Source organism: Narcine bancroftii, chromosome 6 (assembly GCF_036971445.1).
Source record: "Narcine bancroftii isolate sNarBan1 chromosome 6, sNarBan1.hap1, whole genome shotgun sequence".
NCBI classification, from domain to species: domain Eukaryota; kingdom Metazoa; phylum Chordata; class Chondrichthyes; order Torpediniformes; family Narcinidae; genus Narcine; species Narcine bancroftii.
In genome coordinates this window covers 249402746-249423495 of record NC_091474.1, presented here as the reverse complement: position 1 = coordinate 249423495, position 20750 = coordinate 249402746, and the positions used below count along the sequence as shown (strand labels likewise).

At 43.0% G+C, this 20750-nt stretch overlaps 1 protein-coding gene across 1 annotated transcript in view; it reads right to left on the bottom strand.

Annotated features, from left to right (window-relative positions):
• Window positions 1-20750, bottom strand: part of LOC138737388 (dynein axonemal heavy chain 8-like) — a 397732-nt gene that overhangs the window by 308256 nt on the left and 68726 nt on the right. The window contains exons 8-10 of the mRNA XM_069888135.1: window positions 16568-16796; window positions 13410-13552; window positions 4210-4344 (exon numbers count right to left, since the gene is read on the bottom strand). Of these exons, the coding sequence (XP_069744236.1) occupies window positions 4210-4344; window positions 13410-13552; window positions 16568-16796 (507 nt within the window). The remainder of the gene's footprint in view (window positions 1-4209; window positions 4345-13409; window positions 13553-16567; window positions 16797-20750) is intronic.

Here is a 20750-nt window from a genome sequence, read left to right as displayed (position 1 = left end):
TGGTACATGGTGGATGATTGTGGGGGGGGGGGGGAGTGGATGTACTGGTTGGTTGGTTGGAGTCCCGGGGTTTCCCGAGTGCACCAGGACCCAGTCAGATACAGTGACCTCGTGCCCATCCAGGTGTATTAGGGATTGGTATGGGGGAGGTGGACCCTCTCAACCAGTGGGACGGACTTATGGCTTCCAGAGCAGGACTGGCCCTGGTGACATCCACCAGGATAGCAGCGTGGTTCCCAATGTGGACTTCCTGGGGAAGGTTAGCAACCTTTCATGTGGTGTGGCATTGGTGGTGGTGAACAGGAGGGATCTGATTGCGTGGAGGTCCTTCAGGAAGGATCTCTTGCCAGTGGGAAATAGGCAGGCCTTTTGACTCAGGGCTAGGAAGATGGTCTTCCTGACGATGGTGTTCTTCCTTTTCACCTGGCTGTTCCCTTGGGGGTTGTAGCTAGTGGTCCTGCTAAGGCACTCAAAGGGGCGGGTGGCTTTAATCAGGTGCGACCTGTCCGCCTGGTAGAAGTGTGGTTTACACTCTGCACAGACTTGGAAGTTTCTGGTCATCATCCAGATGTCCTCAACTGAATAGGGGAAGTTGCGGGCTTTGAAGAAATGGAAGAACCTGGTGACTACAGGATGGCAGAGGTTATTATGAGGGGCTTGTAAATGGTCTATCTGCGCCACTCATGCAAGTACCTCAGGACAGATCATCCAAAGGCTTATTGAGATTTCCGGACCAGTACAGGATATCATAGTTGGGTGTGGGAGAGATGAGTAAAACTAATATGAAAATATGAGAGATGAATAAAGCCAATATGAAAGGATAGATAATAGATAATAGAATGTAGGAAGTAAAGTTAGTCTGAATAAGATAAGGGTCTTCTAGCCTTAGACAGAGTCAGCAAGTTCTGCATATAAGAGTTAGTAAGCCCTGAGGGTCGGGAAGGTGTGAATAAGGACAAAGGCAGGTTTGTGAATAAGGACAATAAGGACAATGACATGATGGGACACCGACAGGATACCCCCTGGTCCTCCAAGTTCACAGAAACAGCACGTAGGCAGACAGGATTGCCTAATGCCAAACTCATCCAGGAGGCAGAAGAATGTAAGGGGGAGGGTACTTCTATACTGAAATAAACTGTATAAAAGTTGGGTGAGCCCCAGTGTGTGTGTGTATTCCCAGGGTAAGGGGAAGCACCCAACTTTGCATTGTTGTATAATAAATGTTCTTTGTTCTCAATTTTTGTCTCGAGCAATTTCTGTGAAGGTACTTCTGTTTCTCACAGGTGCATGCAGTGGGGATTGGGACCAATAACTCCATTCTTCAGCTCAGAATATGGGTTTTACCCCACTGCTTGTTATTGAACATGAAAGTGACTGCACATTGTTCAGTCAGCAGGGTAAATAATTTGCTGGCAAGATAATGTCTCCAGTGCCGTACCGCCTCAATGATGGCCTCGGTCTCCCTCTTAATGGAGGAGTGCCTTATCTCGGGGCCTCGGAGGGTACGGGAGAAAAATACTACAGGTCTGCCAGCCTGGTTAAGTGTGGCGGACAGGGCAAAGTCGGATGCATCGGTCTCCACCTGGAATGGAGTGGATTTGTCCACAGCATACATCACAGCCTTGGCAATATTGTCTTTGATGCGGCTGAAGGCCTCACAGCCCTCTGCCGACAGGGGAAAGGAGGTGGCTTTCATGAGGGGGTGGGTCTAATCAGCATAGTTGGGGACCCACTGGGCATAATAAGAGAAAAACCCCAGGCATCTTTTCAGGTTATTGAGGGTATGGGGAAGTGGGAGCTCCAACAGTGGGCGCATGTGGTCAGGAATGCGACTAATAACTCCATTCTCCATGACATATAGCCAGGTGTGATGTGTGGAATACACATTTATCTTTGTTGTAAGTGAGGTTAAGGATTTTGGCTGTCTGAAGGAATTTCCGAAAGTTGGCATCATGGTCCTGCAGATCGTTGCCGCAGATAGTGACATTTTCGAGGTAGGGGAATATGGTCAGCAGCCTGTGCTCATCCACCATTCAGTTCATCTCCCTCTGGAAGATGAGACTCCATTGCTGACCCTGCAGGGGACCCTCAGAAAGTGGAAGAGACGGCCATCCGCCTTGAACGCGGTGTACTGGCAGTCCTCCAGGTGGATAGGTGGTATGCTGACTTTCAGTCAATGGTGGAAAATATCCGATATTGGGTGTTTTGGTTCACCATGTCGGCTATGTGGGGGAGAGGGTACACATCCAGTTGCATAAATCTGTTAATGGTCTGATTGTAGTTGGTAGCCATTCGGTGTTTTCCCTCAAATTTTAACCACCACTACCAGAGCTCTGAGTTCGATGATCTTCTTGGTCAAGAGCTGTCTTATCTCTGATTTGATAAAGGCCCTGTCCCCAGCACTGTATCACCTGCTCTTGATGGCGACGGGCTTACAGTCGGGGGGTGAGGTTAGTGAACAAAGGTGGGGGGTGGAATCCGGAAGGTGGAGAGCCCACAGGCTGCACGTTGTGGACAGATCGTGGGTTGCTGGTTGAACACGTTCAGCAGGGAGAGAAGGTGGTTTAAAAACTGTTAGTCGCAGGCCATATCCTTCGCCAGTCAGTGCTTCCTAGGGTGCTTCTGCTGGCCACAGAGGTAGCACTTCGGGTGCTCGCCGCCGGTGGTGGTGTCCACAGTCAGGTTGGGATGTGGGGTGGTCTACAAACCCACATCCCAAGATAGCGGCCCCTATGTTCCCCATGCAGCAGCCATGTTATCGATCGAAAAAGAGTCCATGCTGCAGAGGGATACTTCCAGAGTTTTGGCTAGTTCAATGGCTTTCTGCAGCTTCAGTTCACCTTGTTCTAGCAGTCGCTAGCAAACGTAATCCACAGGCATCTCAGATTAGCTCCTCTGTGTACTCTTCTGATGATACAGCCTTGCAGTTGCAGGCCCATCCAAGGACTTGCAGGACCCGAATCATTGATCGACTCCCCATGTTGCTGCTTATGCATGGTTAGAACATGCCTGGCGTGGACTTCATTCACCTGGGCCAGTTCTGACCTTTCAGAATGTCCATTGCTTCAGTGAATGTCTCACAGTCTCTGACCATCGGGTAGACTCAGGTCTTGACCCTTGTGAACAGTAAGTACAGCTTGTCTGTGTCAGGTTTGAGGCCTGCAGAAACGAGTTGAAGCAGTATAGCCAGAGTTTGAAATTGTCGGATGCTACTGTTGATTGTGGGTCAATTTCCAGTCTCTCTGGTCTCAGCAACTTGTCCATTCCTGCTAATAAAATTGATGTGTTTTCAATAACTCCAATGACTAGAAGTTACCTGACTGATAGGCTTTTACCAAAAACAGGAGGCATGTCTCATGTTGCTGACCCAAGACTCGAGCTTGTTCTGGGGGAGGGGTTATGGCATGGCCGCCTTTATCAGGGGAATCAATGGGGAGAAGTCACAGGAACAATCAGCAAGGAGCGGGCCAGTCCTACACATACAAACAGTATTAACAGTGGTTGCACCACAACAGCTTTGACCATATTTTGAGAAATAATGGCAATGAGTCGTTGAAAATTAGGAAAAGCGTATGTTATATACAAAAAGAAAAAAGTCTTTGAAATTCTTAGTTGGTCCTACTCTGGGTCATAACTCCATGTTTAAACATCAGTCCATTGTTTCCCAGATGCTTTCTGATTCCTTCTTTTCCGGAAACTCTGCCTCTTCAGCCTCCAATCTCACGGCTTCATGAACTACCTATGCATCCTACCTTCACCTTCTCACTACAATACAGTCAGAACACTCCCTGTTAACCAATGAAACTCTTTTCTACTTAACTTGACGATATTCTTTCTGCCCTAGTTCAATTTCCACTTATGACATCTACAAAACTTCAGACACTCTCCACAAATTAATACTTCACTCTTTCCTGACTTGGCTAATTTTAACCATGGATATTCAATCCATATATTTTTCCTTCAATTCAGGAATGGTGAAAGATTTTTTGGCCCAAAATGTAGGCTACCTACAGCCTTCCATGGACGCCGACAGAACCGTTGAACTCTTCTAGCAGTTTGTGAGTTTCTCCTCTTTTGTTCAAACCTCGAAATTTGCAGTATCCAGGCATCAAATGAATAACATATCTAGCCTGGCAAGTTCCACACATTTAATGCAATTTTCTGAGCATCAAAACATTTATGATACCTAAAAAATAAAAAGTATGTTACCTGGAACATGTAAGGCTCTGTAGCAGAAGAAAAATTCAGACCTTTGGAGAGATGCTTTTCAGGATCATACTTCTTCAAATATCCTTTAATCATGACTGTTTTTGCTGTCCCTTGTTCCCCCGTCAGAAGTACTGCCTGTTAGAGTTTATAATAAAAACAGAAAATTCATTCTGCCAGCAATATTTCTTCCATTATTTTACTTTTGGAAACTTAAGTGTTTCTCTGGCAAACAATTGAAGTGCGTTAATTTCTAAGAAGTGATTTATTTTACTGGTGGCAGTTTTGCCGTCAGGTAAGGGGGTGCTGCTGACATTCGTCTATCAACATGTTCTAATAACTTACTCTTCAATAATTAAGACTGCCCCAAGGAGGCAGCCAACATCATAAAGGATCCCTACTATGCTGATCACAATTTCTTCTCACTGCCACTTTCAAGCAGAAGGTGCAGAAGACTGAAGGCCAGCACCTGCAGGTTCAAGAACAGTTTTTACCTCACAGCTGTCAGGTTGGTTACGAGTCCAGAAGACCCCAAAACCCAGCAGCAATAGAAATTCATCAAGATAAATAGTTACTTAAACAAAAGTTACTTTTAATTTTCTTTAAACATAAAAACAGAATCAAACTTTAACTTATCACTATTAACTTAACCCCCTTCTAATTCTAAGCGAATGTGTATATGATCAGGGAAGTTCTTTGCTTTAATATTCCAATCATTTACTTCTCACATCTTCAGGCAATTCTTATACTGTGCACAGAATTTAATATTTATGAATATTCACCAGGCTCTGGTGCTTAAAGTTAAATGGTTACTGCTCAGGAAGGTTCTCAGTTGGTTTCAGAGAGAGATTTGTTGCTCGTTGGACACACGCAAACTGATTCCCTCTGATCAACCACTTCAGTGTCTTGCTGAATAAACATGCCCAATCTTGCATTTTCCAAATGATAACTTCTTCTAGATCACTACAGAGTTCCTCTTTTTTCCTTTATTTCAGGAGAAACACTGTAGCCAGCAATGTTCTCTTGTAGAGAGTACGAGAGTTTTTCAACAGCTGAACTCAGATCCTGTCTTCAGAATAGGGTTTTGACAAGCCTGCCATTTTGCCATGTTGCAGTCTCCAATAGCTACTGCAGAACTCTCTCTCTCTCTAAAAGAGAAATCCTGATTCGTCTTTTCTCTCTCTCTGCTTGCAAAACCACATGACCCCTCTTAGGACAGCAAACTGCAACCAGACAGATTGCTGGCACTGGAATCAGTTTGAGCCTGGCCATCTGTTGCTTTAAAAACAATAGTCCATTTACACCACCTTCTGAAGATTCCTTCCAAAGTAGTTTCATTATCTTTGCAAAGGTACCCAGAGCCTGGATATCTGCTTGAGCAAATCTCTGGCATTTTAAATGAGATGTGTTTTGTATCAGTTTTTGAAGTGACCTATACTAAACTCCTACAATCTATTGCTTTTAAAGACATATTAATATATAATATAACCCGTAACAGGTTCCTGAACTGTATTCTATCCTTTTTTTTTAAACTTTATTTAAGATTTTATAACATGAATAACATATAGGATTACATTTAAAAAAATTAAGAATAAAATAATAAAATTACAATACAGTATCAGTAATCTAAATAAACTACACCCTCCCCAATAATTATTACACATTAATAACCCAACTCAAATTAGTCCAACCCCCCTTCCCCCCAAAATAAAGAGTGAAGAATTAATAAAGTTAATAACATATGTGAGAAAAAAAACCCACTTACAAAAAAAACAAAAACATAACCGATTAAAATACTAACAAAAAGAAAAGTAATTAATACTAAGATATCAGACTTAAAAAACATATTTAAATCAAACTTAAATGCATATATTTAACAAACGGAGTTAAGATGAAACATATAATTAACTCAAACTTAATATAAAAAATTAGTAAAGTTAAAAACATTATCTATCAAAAATTCTTAAACAATAATCAATTCTTAAAAAAAAATTGTAGCATGAAAAAAATGATGAAAAAAACTTTCTCTATAGAGATAAACCTTCACCAAATACCAACTAACTTCACATCTATCATCATATTAGTCACATAAACCATCATCTTAAAACAAAATTCAAACCTCATTAAGCATTGTACAATTCAATTTTAGTACTCTTCCACCATTTTTCCCTTTTACTCTTGAATAGTTATCCAATAAAAGCTCCAATACCACATTTAAATATCCCCAATCATTACGTTAAAATTCAGATATCCAAATAATAAAAACACATCTACAACGAAATCTATATCTTCAACAAATGGAGCATAAACCACAAACAAAATTCAAGCCTCATTAAGAATTGTACAATTCAATAACTAAAATACTTCTATAACTAAAATAGCAAAATAATATACACAAGAATTACCACTCCTTTCACCTTAAAGTTAAAGAAAAAATAAAAAAAACTTATCCATCCCATTCACATTTAAATTTCAGATATTCCTTATCTACTGAATAAACTTTACAAAAAAAACCACATCAATTTTTAGTTTTTTAAACAATTAAATACTTTCTTATGCTTTTTTAAAAAAAAATTTAAACAAAAAAAAACCCCTTCACTCTTTAATCTAATAATACAAAAAAAAAGGAAAACAAAACGGGTAGGAGGTTAAAAATACCCCCTCCCGTCTAAACCGCGCAATGCGGTAACTCCCAAAAAAAAAATGGGTGTGAGATAGCTCACACGTAGCAGATGACTTTCAGGAAATAGTGCCTATCCAGTTCTCTCCCTCAACTCTCACTTCATCTTAAACTAACATCATCATTATTTAATATCCCTTTTTTTTGAAAATAAAACATTAGAAAAAAAAAAGGACAACTCTTCTTTTAATCAGCTCCAACTGCCGAGTCACCATTACAACCATTCCTTCTTGGAGCACGGCTCTTTTCTTCCATCTCTTGTCTCCTTAGAGATCGCGGCGGAATATGTCTCTGTTGAAACTGAGTAATTGGCAGCTCTTGAGCAAATGCTATAGCTTCCTTTGGAGAATCAAAGAACTTTGGTTGGTAACCATCTTGGAAAACCTTCAAAACAGCTGGATATCTAAAGGTTGCCTTGTAACCTTTCTTCCACAACAACTCTTTAGCAGGATTGAATTCCCGTCATTGGAACATAACTTCTTGACTCAAATCCGCATAGAAGAAAACTCGATTATTTTGAATCATCAAGGGTGATTTTCTCTGTTGTGCATTTCTAATAGCCACTCGTAAAATTATTTCTCTGTCGTAATAATTCAAGCAACGAACCAAAACAGGTCTTGGACTTTGACCTGAAATAGGTCTTCTACGCAAGGCTCTGTGAGCACGTTCCAGTATTATACCTTCCGGGATATGTTCTTGACCCAGCACCTGCGGAATCCATTCAGTAAAAAATTTTCTTGGGTCTGATCCCTCCATTCCTTCCGGCAAACCAATAATCGTTATATTGTTCTGTCTGGATTGGTTTTCCAAATAATCAATCTTTTTCACCAAATTTTTATTTTGAGTTTGTAAGTCTTCGACCATTTTGGTCACATCAAAAACTTGATCCTGTATCTCTCACTTCAAGCTTAAAAGCTCCAAACTCAGCCATCTGTTGAGAATGTATTTTCACCAGAGTATTAAACCTAGTACCAAGTTCAGTCATAATCTTGGATAATCCCTGCAATGTATAAGGTAATTTCACTTTAATGAATCTTAGATTCAAGATTCACAAAAATCTTTTCAATTGGAAGATAACTTCTTCTGCATAACCAAAGGATCTTCTGTTCCTTCCTTCATTCTGGTTGCCTTCCTTGTAGTATGACTGCGTGTGGAAACCCCAGCCACAGCCTCTCCAGCAGCGACTGGAGGACGCTGGCCGGGGTTTTCCCCAGTCCATAATGTATTAAATTCTCCCAGTACATCAAGTTGTATAGGTTCTTCTACCTCAAGAGGTGCAGTTTGCAGCGCCACCTCTACAGTTGACAAATGCCTTTGAATAACTCTTTGTTCTAAAGGCTGTTTGGCACCCTCTTTAGGGGGCTCTACAGATGTAACATAGAGCTCTACATCCGAACACTGTACCTCTCTCCTGGGATCCATTTCACGCTGAGTGAAACCCTAATCATGAACTACTCCAGGACTACCAAATCGGTCCTCACTATTGAACAACATAATTTCCCTTGACCTAACTGCAACTGTGAATATTTATCGACATTTTTATATTTATCATCACTTTTTCTGTTTTTGTAGACTGTGATAATGTAATTTATATAATTGTAGTTGGTCAGAATCAAAACTTATTTTCATGAACAAGTCACGAAATTCAATTTTTGAGGCAGCATTACGTTCAAACATTTCATATAAACCATCTTACAACAATAATTAAAAATAGTGCACAATAAAGTCAAAGTAAGGCAGTGTCTTTGGTTCATTGATCATTGTTCAGGGTGCCACGGAGTGCTTGGCTTTAGGCTCCTGCACCTTTTTCCCTGATGGTAGCAGGGTGAAGATAGTGGGGATCCTTGAGGATAGAGGCTGTTTTCTTGAGATCTTGTAGATGTCTTTGATAGAGTGAAGTCTGGTGCCTGTAATTTCACAGGCCAAGTTAACAATCCTCTGGAGTTTTTTCTTATCCTGAGTGTTGGCACCTCTGTACCAGACAGAATACACTACACGGTCCACCTGTACAAGTTTGAGAGTCTTCGGTAACATACCAAATCTCCTCAAACATCTCACAAAGTACAGTTGCTAGTGAGCCTTCTTTGTGATTGTATCAACATGGAGGCTCCAGGACAGATCCTCAGAGATGTTGACACCCAGGAAGTTCTGAACCACTGATGAGGATTGCACTGTGTTCTCCTGCCCTCCTCCTGAAGTCCACAATCATCTCTTTGGTTTTGCTAATGTTGAGCATATGGTTGTTGATCTCTCTCCCTCCTGTTCACTTCCTCATTGTCAAGTCTTTTGTCATTTGATTGCACAAGTACAATCCAACAAAACACCGTTTTCCAATCCTTGGTACAAAAACTTTTAGATATACAACCAGCTATAACACACATATAGATAAGTCTTTGTGGATTAAATTGTGGTGCGCTGTTAGCCAGAATCAGACACACACAAGGTGAAGACTGTATAACGGGCTTTAATCCACAAAGACTTCCACAAAGCTAGGCTGGCTGTAGCTGCAGTAACTCTGAGTGAGATTTTGAAAGGCCGGCGCAATCACCCGGAGGGTGATTGACACCTGACCAGGTGGGGTTTGATCTATTCAGGTCGACTGATTGACAGCTGGCCAGGTGTTGTCCTGCCCCTTACATTCCTGCAGGTTCAGAGGTTGCCCCTTGCAGCAGGCCACTGGTACACTTTGCAGGAGTGCCGGTCCCGGGGACGTGAGCAATGCTGGGAGGGACATTCCAGTTGCCGACTTTCTGGGGAATGAGAACAGATGTTCATGAGGGGGTCTCGTTGGTAGCCATACACAGAAGCGACTGAATGGCATGGAGTGCCTCGGGCAGGGCGTCCTGACAGTACTCAACGTCCCACCCTTTTGACTTGAGAGCCAGGAGGACTGCCTTCCAGACCACCTCATTTCCGTTTTCCACTTGCCCATCACTTCTCAGACAAAGTCCACCCACTGGCCCAAACTACAACTTTTCCCCTCCCACCCGAGGTGCAGGCAGCCTTCATCCGCATCAGGCAGGACATCACGGATGCCACAATGCAGGCCGTGGATGAGGACTCCCCCTTCCAGGTGGAGAGCGATGCCTCTGAGGTAGCCCTTGCTGCTACCCTCAACCAAGGGGGGGGGGGGCGCCCCATCGCCATCTTCTCTAGGACCCTCCACGGCTCCGAGCTAGGGCATTCCACTATTGAAAAGGAGGCCCAGGCGATTGTGGAACCAGTCCACCACTGGTGCCACTACCTGGCCAGCAGGAGATTCACCCTCCTCACTGACCAGCTGGCCGTGATGTTAATGTTTAACACTACCCACAAGAACAAGATCAAGAAAGACAAGATCCTGCGCTGGAGAGTTGAGCTGGCAACCTACAGCTACGACATCCAGTACCGTCCTGGAAAATTTAACAAATCCCCCGATTCCCTCTCTCGGACCTGTGCGTCTATGCTTGATGACAGGCTGCAGGCACTGCATGAGTCCCTCTGCCATCCGGGTGTCACCAGGTTATACCACTTCATTAAGTCCCAGAACCTGGTGTATACCATCAGAAATGTCAGGGACATGACCAAGGCCTGCTGGGACTGCGCGGAGTGTAAACCCCGTTTCTTCCGCCCACCCCAGGCCCAAGTCATAAAGGCCACTCGGCCCCAAGCATCTCATCATGGATTTCAAAGGGCCTCTATGCCTTCCACAAACCGAAACTTCTACTTCCTCATGGTAGTGGACAAGTACTCACTCTTCCCTTTCGCTATCCCTTGCCCAGACACCTTCACGGCCACCATCATCAGGGCCCTGGAGCACATCTTCACCATGTTTGGCTACCCTGCTTTCATCCACAGTGACCGGAGGGGTCTGGTTTCATGAGTGACGAGATGCGCCAGTACCTGACGGCGAGGGGCATCGTGAGTTGCCGCACGAGTTATAACCCAAGAGGCAATGGGCAAGTGGAACGCGTAAACAGGGTGGTCTGAAAGGCAGTCCTCCTGGCTCTCAAGTCAAAAGGGTGGGCCGTTGAGTACTGGCAGGATGCCCTGCCTGAGGCACTCCATGGCCATTCGGTTGTTTCTGTGTACGGCTACCAACGAGACCCCTCATGAACGTCTGTTCTCATTCCCCAGGAAGTCGGCGACTGGAATGTCCCTCCCAGCATGGCTCACGTCCCTGGGACTGGTGCTCCTGCGTAAGTACGTACGGGCACATGAGGCTGAACACCTGGTCGAGCAGGTTTTCCTCCTACACGTGAACCACAACTACGCCTACGTTAGGTTCGGCAGTGGCAGGGAGGACACCGTCTCAACCAGGGACCTGGCACCATCAGAAGCACCCACCATTCCGCAGCATCCTTCAGCCCAGGATGATGCTGACTGGGCATATATCCTCATCCCCAGGCAGCTATGGGGCACGCAGGACCTCCTTGACCACCAGGGGCCTGCTTCAGCCGTGGGGGATGAACCTGCCCTCCACTCATCCAATATGACTCTCACACGTCGACCCTAGCCCCCTCAGCCACCCCTCCATGCGACACCACACCAGTCACTCAGATCCCTGCCACTAGCCCCCCCCACTTCCCCTCTGACCAGTGACCAGGAGCCAGTCTTTTGACGGTCACAGAGACCCCGGCGGCTGCCAGATCGTCTCAACCTGTAAATATTGTATTTTTGCATAGTGGGCACGATTCTTTGTTACTGCCCCCCCCCCCCCACCCACCCTGGGACAATTTTAAAGAAGGGGGTGAATGTGGTGGTATACCGCCGGCCTACTGCAGGGGGCGACCTCTACATGTGCAGGAGTGTAAGGGGACAGGACAATACCTGGCCGGCTATCAATCAGTCGGCCTGAAGGGATCAAGCCCCACCCGGTCGGGTGTCAATGACTCTCCGGGATATAAGCCTGCACCGGCCTCCCGAAACTCACTCAGAGTTACTGCAGTCACAGCCAACCTGGCTCTGTGGATTAAAGCCTGCTGTTCAGACTTTACCTTGAGTGTGTCAGATTTTGGCTAACAGCGCACCACAGTTGTACTAAAGAGAGTCTTGGATGATTAGTGTGAGGAGTTCATTTGGCCATTCAGCATTCTCACTGATCACGGATACCCTTTTTCTCTTCCCCGTCAGGAGCAGCTGAAAAATGCTGTGTGCAGGGTGAAAGGAATCTTCAATGATTTTGTGCAAACTCTTCAGACAACGATCCCGGTAGATCACATTGATAGGTGGGAGGGAGACTCCAGTGATCCTCTCTGCCACTCTTATGGACTTGTGGATTAATGTTCTATCCATTTCTCTGCAGCAGCCATCCCACATTGTGATGCAGCTGGCCAGAACACTCTCAATAGAACCCTAACAGAAGGTTGACATAATGGTGGCCAATAGCCTTGCCCTTTTCAGTCTTCTCAGTAAGTGCAGTCACTCTTGTGCCCTGCTGACAAGTGAGAAAATGTTGAGTGTCCACCATAGGTCATTTAGTTAAGTGAATTCCAAGGAACTTGGTGCTCTCCACTCTCTACTACAGAGTTGTTAATGCATAGTGGAGGGTGGTCGTTCCTGGTCCCCTTGAAGTCCATCTGCTTCATTTTGTCCATGTGGAGACTCATGTTGTTACTCTTGCACCATCTCATGAGATTTTTCACCTTTCTTTCACCATGGTTGCTGATGAGGCCAATTACTGTTGTGTCATCTGCAAACTTGATGACACTGTTGGAGCTAGATCTGGCAATGCAGTTGTGGGTCAGTCGTGTGAAGAGGAGCGGGCTGAGCACACAGCCCTGTGGAGGGCCAGTGCTCAGCGCGATGATGCTTGATGTTCTGCTATCAAACCAGACAGACTGTGGTGTTTCTGTTAGAAAATCTAATATTCTTTCCGGGCACTCTCCAACCAGATGGTGTTAACATTGACTTCTCCATTTTCCATTAGGCCCCTCCTCTATCTCCTTTTTTCCAGCTCCCCATCCCCTGTCCTCTACATTCAGAGCTAAGCCCTCCCCCATCACTTCTCAGCTTTTTTCTCTTCTTTCCTCCCACTCATGTCCTCCAATGGCATCTCCTACTGGCCTGTATTCCTCCCCTTCTCCTTCTTCCCTCTCCCCACTACCTTTTTATTCAGGCAGCTGCCTGCTTTCTGCTCATGCCTTGATCAAAAGCTCAGGCCTGAAATATTGGTTATATACCTTTGCTTCCTATGGATGTTGCTGAGTTTCACTTTTCTTTATAACCAATAGTCCAGGGGTAAAATTTACAGTGGTCAATTCACCTATCAATACATGTCTTTGGGAAGTGGAATTCGGAGGAAGACCATACCAACTCTGTACAAAAAGCTCCAGAGTTCAAGATTGAACCTGGGAGCTTTAAAGCAGCAGCTTTACTCTTCTTATTCTAACTCCTGATAAGTGGCACGTAAACCAATGAAAGTCCTCACTGTCCTCTCTACGATTAGAAACAAGGCAACTAAAAGGATCAGTGCACAGTCAGACCTGCCCCTGGACATCCTTTCCAGTGATGATACCACAAGAGTCCTTAATGATTTATTTACCTTGTACTGTTTAGCAATGGTATCCACAAGAAAGTTAGTCCGGACATTGTCCACATTTGGCACTAGGATTGAATTATAGTCTGGTTCACTGTCTGCTGGGTAGAAATACTCTTGAACCCATATTTTCCAGTTCTCCCATTCACCTGTAGTAAAAATCAGAAACAGGAAACCACTGTTTAAATAAGGGAGCTATACTGTGGTTCCGTCCTAATGCTAAATTATATCAGGTTTCCATTTAAAATGATTTCTTAAACCATTTTTGGATTTGCTGTTTCATAAAAATAAAATTGGTATCTTAAAGCATTTAATGTGGTAATACTCTACATTTGTTTTGATAGTATCAATAGCCAAACAATTCAATAAATGTGGAATATGACTGATACGAATAACAGTCAAATGGATTTAGAATTTGAATGGTTAAGGATTATTAGATGGTGAACATTATTCAATTTATAAAAAGTGCTGGAGAAGCTCTTCAGGCCATGCAGCATCTATAGGAAATAAAGGGTAACCAGCATTTCAAGCCTAAGCCCTTTGTCAGACAGGATATCATGTTACAACTGTACAAGGTGTTGGTGGGATCACACCTGGAGTGATAATATGCAGTTTTGGACACTCACCTCATTATGATGGATATAGTTCTTAAAGGGTTCACAAAAGCATTCATTACCAGGGACTAAATTTAAATTATAAGGAGAGGCTGGATAGGCTGAGTATCTCTCTTTGCAGTGTCGGAGGCTAAGGGGAAATCATATAGTGGTTTATAAAATCATGAGGGGAATAGATAAGGTAAACAGTCATAGTGTTTTCCCAGGGTTGGGAAATCTAAAACCAGAGGACATAGATTGAAGGTGAGAGGGCTAAGATTTAAAAAAGAACGAAAGAGGTATCTTTGTACAGAGGGCAGTGGTGTATGAAATGAGCTGCTAGAGGAAGCAGTAGAGGCAGGCACAAATACAATGTTTACATGACGTTTATATTGGTACATAGATCAGAAAGGTTTAGGGAAATGGATCAAATTCAGCCAACTTGAACTACTTTTGGTCGACAACTTGGTCAACATAGACAAATTGGGTCAAAGGACCCATTTTTGTGCTATATGGCTCTGAAAGCTTTTTACTACTGGCAGCATATGAGATAAAAGTAAAAGCACAATGCTGGAAGGTCAAACAGTGCACGCTATATAGCCAAGATAAAGATCCATAACTCTTGTTTTGGGCTTGAGCCCCTCATCAAGGTATGGATGAAACATGGGCAGGCGCCCAAACAAAATGATGGGAAGAGGAGCACAGTCCCTCAGGCAGGAGGTAATAGGTAGATAAGGGAGGGGAGGGTGCACCAGCAAACAAGGAGAGGGAGGATGGTTCTGCGAATGGAGAGGGAAGGGAGAGCTGGAGGAAAGATGGCAGTGGGATGGAGGAGAGAAGATCAGGGAGTAGGCTGTAGAAAAGTTTACATTAATGCCATCTGGGACTGGAGAGTGCCAAGACGGAAAATTAGGTGTTGCTCCTCTAATCTAGTCATCAATATATTGGAGGAAGACTTGCAGCATGGATTGCTCCACAAAGTAGACTACATCAGTGCTGCTTCATGCACCCTTGAGGAGTTCATCAACTTTATTCTCTTTACTGCCAACTTTCAGCATGACCTCAAGTTCAATTGGTCCATGTCTAGCGACATTCTCCCCTTTCTTGACCTCTCTGTCTCCATCTCAGGAGAAACACTTTCTACAGACATATTTTAAAAACTCACTAACTTCCTTGAATACACTTCTTTCCACCCAGTCCCCTGCAAGGATTCAATTCCTTTCTCTCAATTTCTCTGTTTCTGCCGTATCTCTTCCCAGGATAAAGTTTTCCAGTCCAGATCATCTGAAATGTCAGAAACGTGGTTTACTCACCACCACCATCAACTAAGCCCTCTCTTGCACCTCCTCCATTTCCCAATCACCTGCCCTGGATGTCTCTGTTCCCAGATGCAACAAAAACAGGATTGCCTTTGTCCTTACCTCTTGCCCTACCAACCTCCACATCCAACTCGTTATCCTCCATAATTTCCACCACCTATAACATGATTCCCATCACCACACACATCTTTCCTTTTCCTCCTTCTGTTGGGACTGCATCTCTGTGACTCCTTCGTCCACTCATCTCTTCCTATTAATAGCTCCCTTGGCACTTTCCCCAGTAGCTGCAGGAAGAAATACACTTGCACTCACGCTTCCTCCCTCACCACCATTTGGGGCCTTAAACAGTCCTTCTAAGTGAACACTTCACTTGTGTATCTGCAAAAGTCATCTAATGCATCCAGTGTCCCCTTTGTGGCCTTCTCCACATCGAATCTCCTGAACACAGACTGGGAGATCACTTCGTTGAGCACCTTTGCTCTGACCCGTCAGTGACAGGGATCTCCCAGTGACAATCCATTTCAATTCTGTGCCTTACTCATGAACTGACATGTCTGCCCATGGCCTCATACTGTCAAACCAAGACGACCTGCAAATTGGAGGAGTGACAACTAATTTTCTGTATCTGTGTCCTCTCTTCTTTATCCACCTATTACCTCCTGTCTGTGGGATTGTGCTCCTCCACTGCCCCTTCCCCCGCCACCATGATGAAGGGCTCAACCTTAAAACGTTGGTTATGTAGCTTTATCTTTGCTATACAAAATACAGTTTGACCTATTGAGTTTCTCCAGCAATTTGTCTGTAGACATTTTTGTTTTACTTCCAGCATATGAGGTAACAATGTGGATTACAGAGAATAAAGTACAAGTTATAAAAGAAAAAAAGGAGAAACACAAGAAAGAAGAAGAAAAGACCACATATCACAAAGTTATTTAATATTACGGCTGAAATTCAGTTCCTATTTTCTCAACCAATCACTCTGTTGCTTCAATATCTCTAACCTACAACTCTAAGCAATAATGCATTAGAACACACAGAATGTATAGTACAGCTGGTCCATAGTGTTGCTTACCATCAACATCAATTGTGTAAATCAGGGTACTCCCTTCTAATTCTGTGTTAGTACCTTCACCACCTGGCCAGCAGTTGCTTAAAAAAAACTACCAAAAACTGTTAAAGTAGGTATAAAAAGGCAATCTTTCTAGATATGTGAATCGTGAACCAAAAGAAGGTATAATTTAATTGCCCTTGCCTTTCTGATTAACAAGAAACTCAAACATGGTTTCATGACTATCTGCAGAAATACGAGGCAAGTCAAGTTTGCTGTTATGGTTTCGTAAAAATTTCTCAAGTTTAATTCTGCTTTCTCTTTCCAACAGGGCACCAACACTCCACATAAGTCCAAATACAAAGATCCGTCCAAGATGCACATCATCAATAGTCGCTCCTGTCTCCAGCAAGCCATCTAGAATGGTAATTGACTAAAGGAAGAGAGAAAGGTGCAACGTGAATCAATGCTCGCTTAAAGATTAACACTGATTAAGAATTATGTTGATTTCTCTCTAAAGCATAGTACTTTGATATCAGTTAGCAGTGGAAGATAAAAAAATTGAAGAACAAGGATTAACAATAAATGTACAACACAGTTAGTTCAAAATCAAAGTGAGCATCGGAGAGAGACGTATTGGTGGATAAACTTTAAGATACACTATAAACTTCATATTGCTATGTGAGCATTATGCTTCAGGGATGTACCATTGAATTACTTAATTCCTTTGTTATAGTTTAATTAATTCTGACAGGTTATACCAACAATTTTCTGTGTTGTTGAGTAGGTGCTCCCCATGTAGGGACTCAAACTTTATCCTACCCAAATCTTCTCCTCCATTTTGAGTTGTCATGGTCCAGGGACTCCCAAGATTTAATGCAAATAATGCATTCCCCCCCCAGTGAGAACAACATATTCTACTTGGTTATTTCTTCTTGTGATAGACCTGGAAAAAAGAGCTCTGCCACAGAAAGTGATCAAGAAGTGGAAAGAAGAAAAAATTAAAAAATATACACCACAACTAGGAATCTTTATAACACAAGAAAGAGGAGCAGAAGTTGGCCATCTGGCTGTCAAGCCTGCTTTACTATTTAATAACATCATGTGTGATCTGGGCGTGGATAAACCTCCACCTACCTGCCTTTTCCCTGTAGCCCTTAATTCTATGCAAAAATCTATGCTTCTGTATCTTATATTTAATGAGGCAGCCGCCACTGCTTCCTTGAGCAGAGAATTCCATAGAAGCAGTTCTCCTCATCTCCATCCTAAATCTAGTCCCCAAATCTTGAGACCATGTCCCCGAGTTCTAGTCTCACCTATGAGAGGAAACAACCCATCTCCTTCTCTTATCTATTCTTTTCATAATTTTATATTTCTAGAAGATTCTCTTTCATTCTTCTAAATGCCAGTGAGTATAGTCACAGGTGACTCATTGGCTAACTCCCTCATTATTGGAATCAACCTGGAGAATGTCCTCTGCACCGCCACCAAAGCCAATGTATCCTTTCTCAAAAAAAGAGGCCAGAACTGCACACACACATCAGTACCCTGTACAGTTGCAGCTAAACTTCCCAACTATTAAATTCAATCAATCTAACCGTTCATTTACCCCCTTGATTACATTTTAAATGGGCTATCCAATATTTTATGATTGATGTACAAGGATTCCCAAGACCTTTGGAAATGGAAACAAGCTGCAATCTTTTACTAGTTAAATAATACACTGATTTACTATTTTTTTTCCATTCAAAGTAGATGACCTCACAATTACCAACATTATACATGATCTGTCAGATCCTTGCCTACTCACTTAACCTTCTGCAGACTATGCACAATTTGCTTTTCTACTCAATATCATATCAGCAAACTTAAATATGTTACACTCAGTTCCTCTTCCAAATGTCAAGTTGTAAGTCCAGCACCAACCCAGTGACACTCTGCTGACCACTGAATGCCAACCACAGAAACACCCATTTATCTAAACTTTGTCTTCTATTGATTAACCAATTCTCTTTCCATGCTAATAGAACATATAACACAACAGCACAGTACAGGGCCTTTGGGCTTCGATGTTGTGATGACCTATATATTCCTTAAAAAAATACTAAACCCACTCTGCCCAGTAAACCTCTATTTTGCTTTCATCCATGTGCTTGTCTAAGAGTTTCTTAAATGCCCCAAATGTTTCAGCCTCCACCACCATCCCTAGCAGAGCATTCCAGGCACCCACAACTCTCTGTGTATAAAAACTTACCACTGATGTTTCCCCTAAACATCTCACCTTAACTTTGTACATATGTTCTCTGGTGTTTGCTGATCTTGCCCTGGGAAACAGGTGGTGCTGGCTGTCCACCCTAACTATGCCTCGCATAATCTTGTAGATTTCTATTAAGTCTCCTCTCATCCTTTTACTCTCCAAAGAGAAAAGTCCCAGCTCTGCTAACCTTGCCTCATAAGTCTTGTTTTCCAATCCAGAAAAGATCCTAATAAATCTCTTCTGAACCCCCTCCATAGATTCCACATCCTTCCTATAATGAGGTGACCAGAACTGAACACAATACACTAAGTGTGGTCTTACCAGAGATTTGGTTTGTCCTTTCAAAATGCATCACCTCACACTTATCTGATTGAACTCCATCTGCCACTTTTCTGCCAACTCTGCATTCTGTCTATATCCTCTTGTAATCTTCTAAAACCTTCAGCTCCATCCACAACTCCAACCTTCATGTCATCTGCAAATTCACTGACCCATCCTTCTGCCTCAACATCCAGGTTATTTATCAAAATCACAAAGAGCAGGGGCCCGATAAAAGATCCTTGCAGAGCTCCACTAGTCACTAACCTCCAGGCAGAATATTTTCTTTCCACTACTATTCTCTGCTTTCTTCCTGTAATCCAATTTTATATCCACACAACCAAAATTCCACTGATCCTATGCCTCAAGATGAGTCTTTAATGCGGGACCTCGTCAAATGCCTTGCTAAAATCTAAATAGATGACATCTACTGCCCTACCCTCATCAATTTCTTTTGTTACCATCTCAAAAAAACTCAATTAGGCTTGTGATACATGACCTTCCCTTCACAAAGCCATGCTGACTATCCTTGAGTAGACTGTACTTCTCCAAATGCTCATAGATCATGTTGTTAAGAATCCTTTCCAATAGTTTGCACACTAGTGATGCAAGACTCACTGAACTATAACTCCCAGGATTCCCCTTATTACCTTTTTTAAACAAGGGGAGTACATTTGCCATTCTCCAAACCTATGGCTAAAGAGGATTCAAAGATCATAGCTACTGCCTCAGCTATCTCTTCTCTCACTTCTCACAGCAGCCTAGGGTATATTGCATCCAGCCCTTGGGACTTATCAATCTTAATGTTTTTATAAAGATCCAACACTTCCTCTTCCTTAATCTCCACATTGTCCAATGCATAAGCCTGTTCTATTTCAACCTCACTCTGATCAAGGTCCTTTTCTCTTGTGAATACTGAAGTAAAGTATTCATTTCAAACCTCCTCCGCCTCCAGGCACATGTTGACTCCTTTCACTTTCTTCATCCTTATGTTCTTCACATACTCATAGAATGCTTTGGGGTTCTCCTTAATCCTGCATGCCAAGGCCTTCTCATGCCCCCTTCAAGCTCTCCTAAGTCTTAAGTTTCTTCCTGGCTACCATATATTTCTCCTGAGCCCTTGCTATATCTAAAGTAGGATTCCATCTTCTTTTTGTTGCCTCAAATGCTTTGTCAGCCATGGTTCCATTTTCCTTGCCCCAATGGAACAAACCTGTCCTGAACCCTGCTCACGTGGTCCCTAAACTTTCTCCACATTACTTCTGTGCTTTCACCCTTGAACATCTGTTTCAAATTTACTCTGTCAAGTTCCTCCCTCATTCCTTCATAATTAGCCCCAACAACTAATACATTACCTCAATTTCATGCATACTCATAGATATCTTTTCTGCAGCACCTTATCAAATGCCTCCAGGAAATCCAAGCATGCAACATCCACCTGTTCCACTCTAACCACTGGGCTCATTATATCCTTAAATAACTTCAGTAAAATTGTCAAACATGACCTACCCATCATAAATCCATGCTGCTTCTGCCTGAAGAAACAATTTCTATTCAGATATATCTCTATTCCTTTCTTAACAATAGCTTCAAGCATTTTCCTGAACTCCTGACATTAAGCTAACTGGCCTGTTGTTAGGTGCCTTTAGCCTTCATCCTTTTTCTTTCCAATATTTTTATTAGTTTCATCCTATAAAACTCACTTCTCATTCCTCCAAGTTCACTGGTTACAGGCAATTCTTATACTGTGCACAGAATTTAACATGTATCAAGTTCACCAGGCTTTGGTGCTTGAAAGGTACATGGTTACTG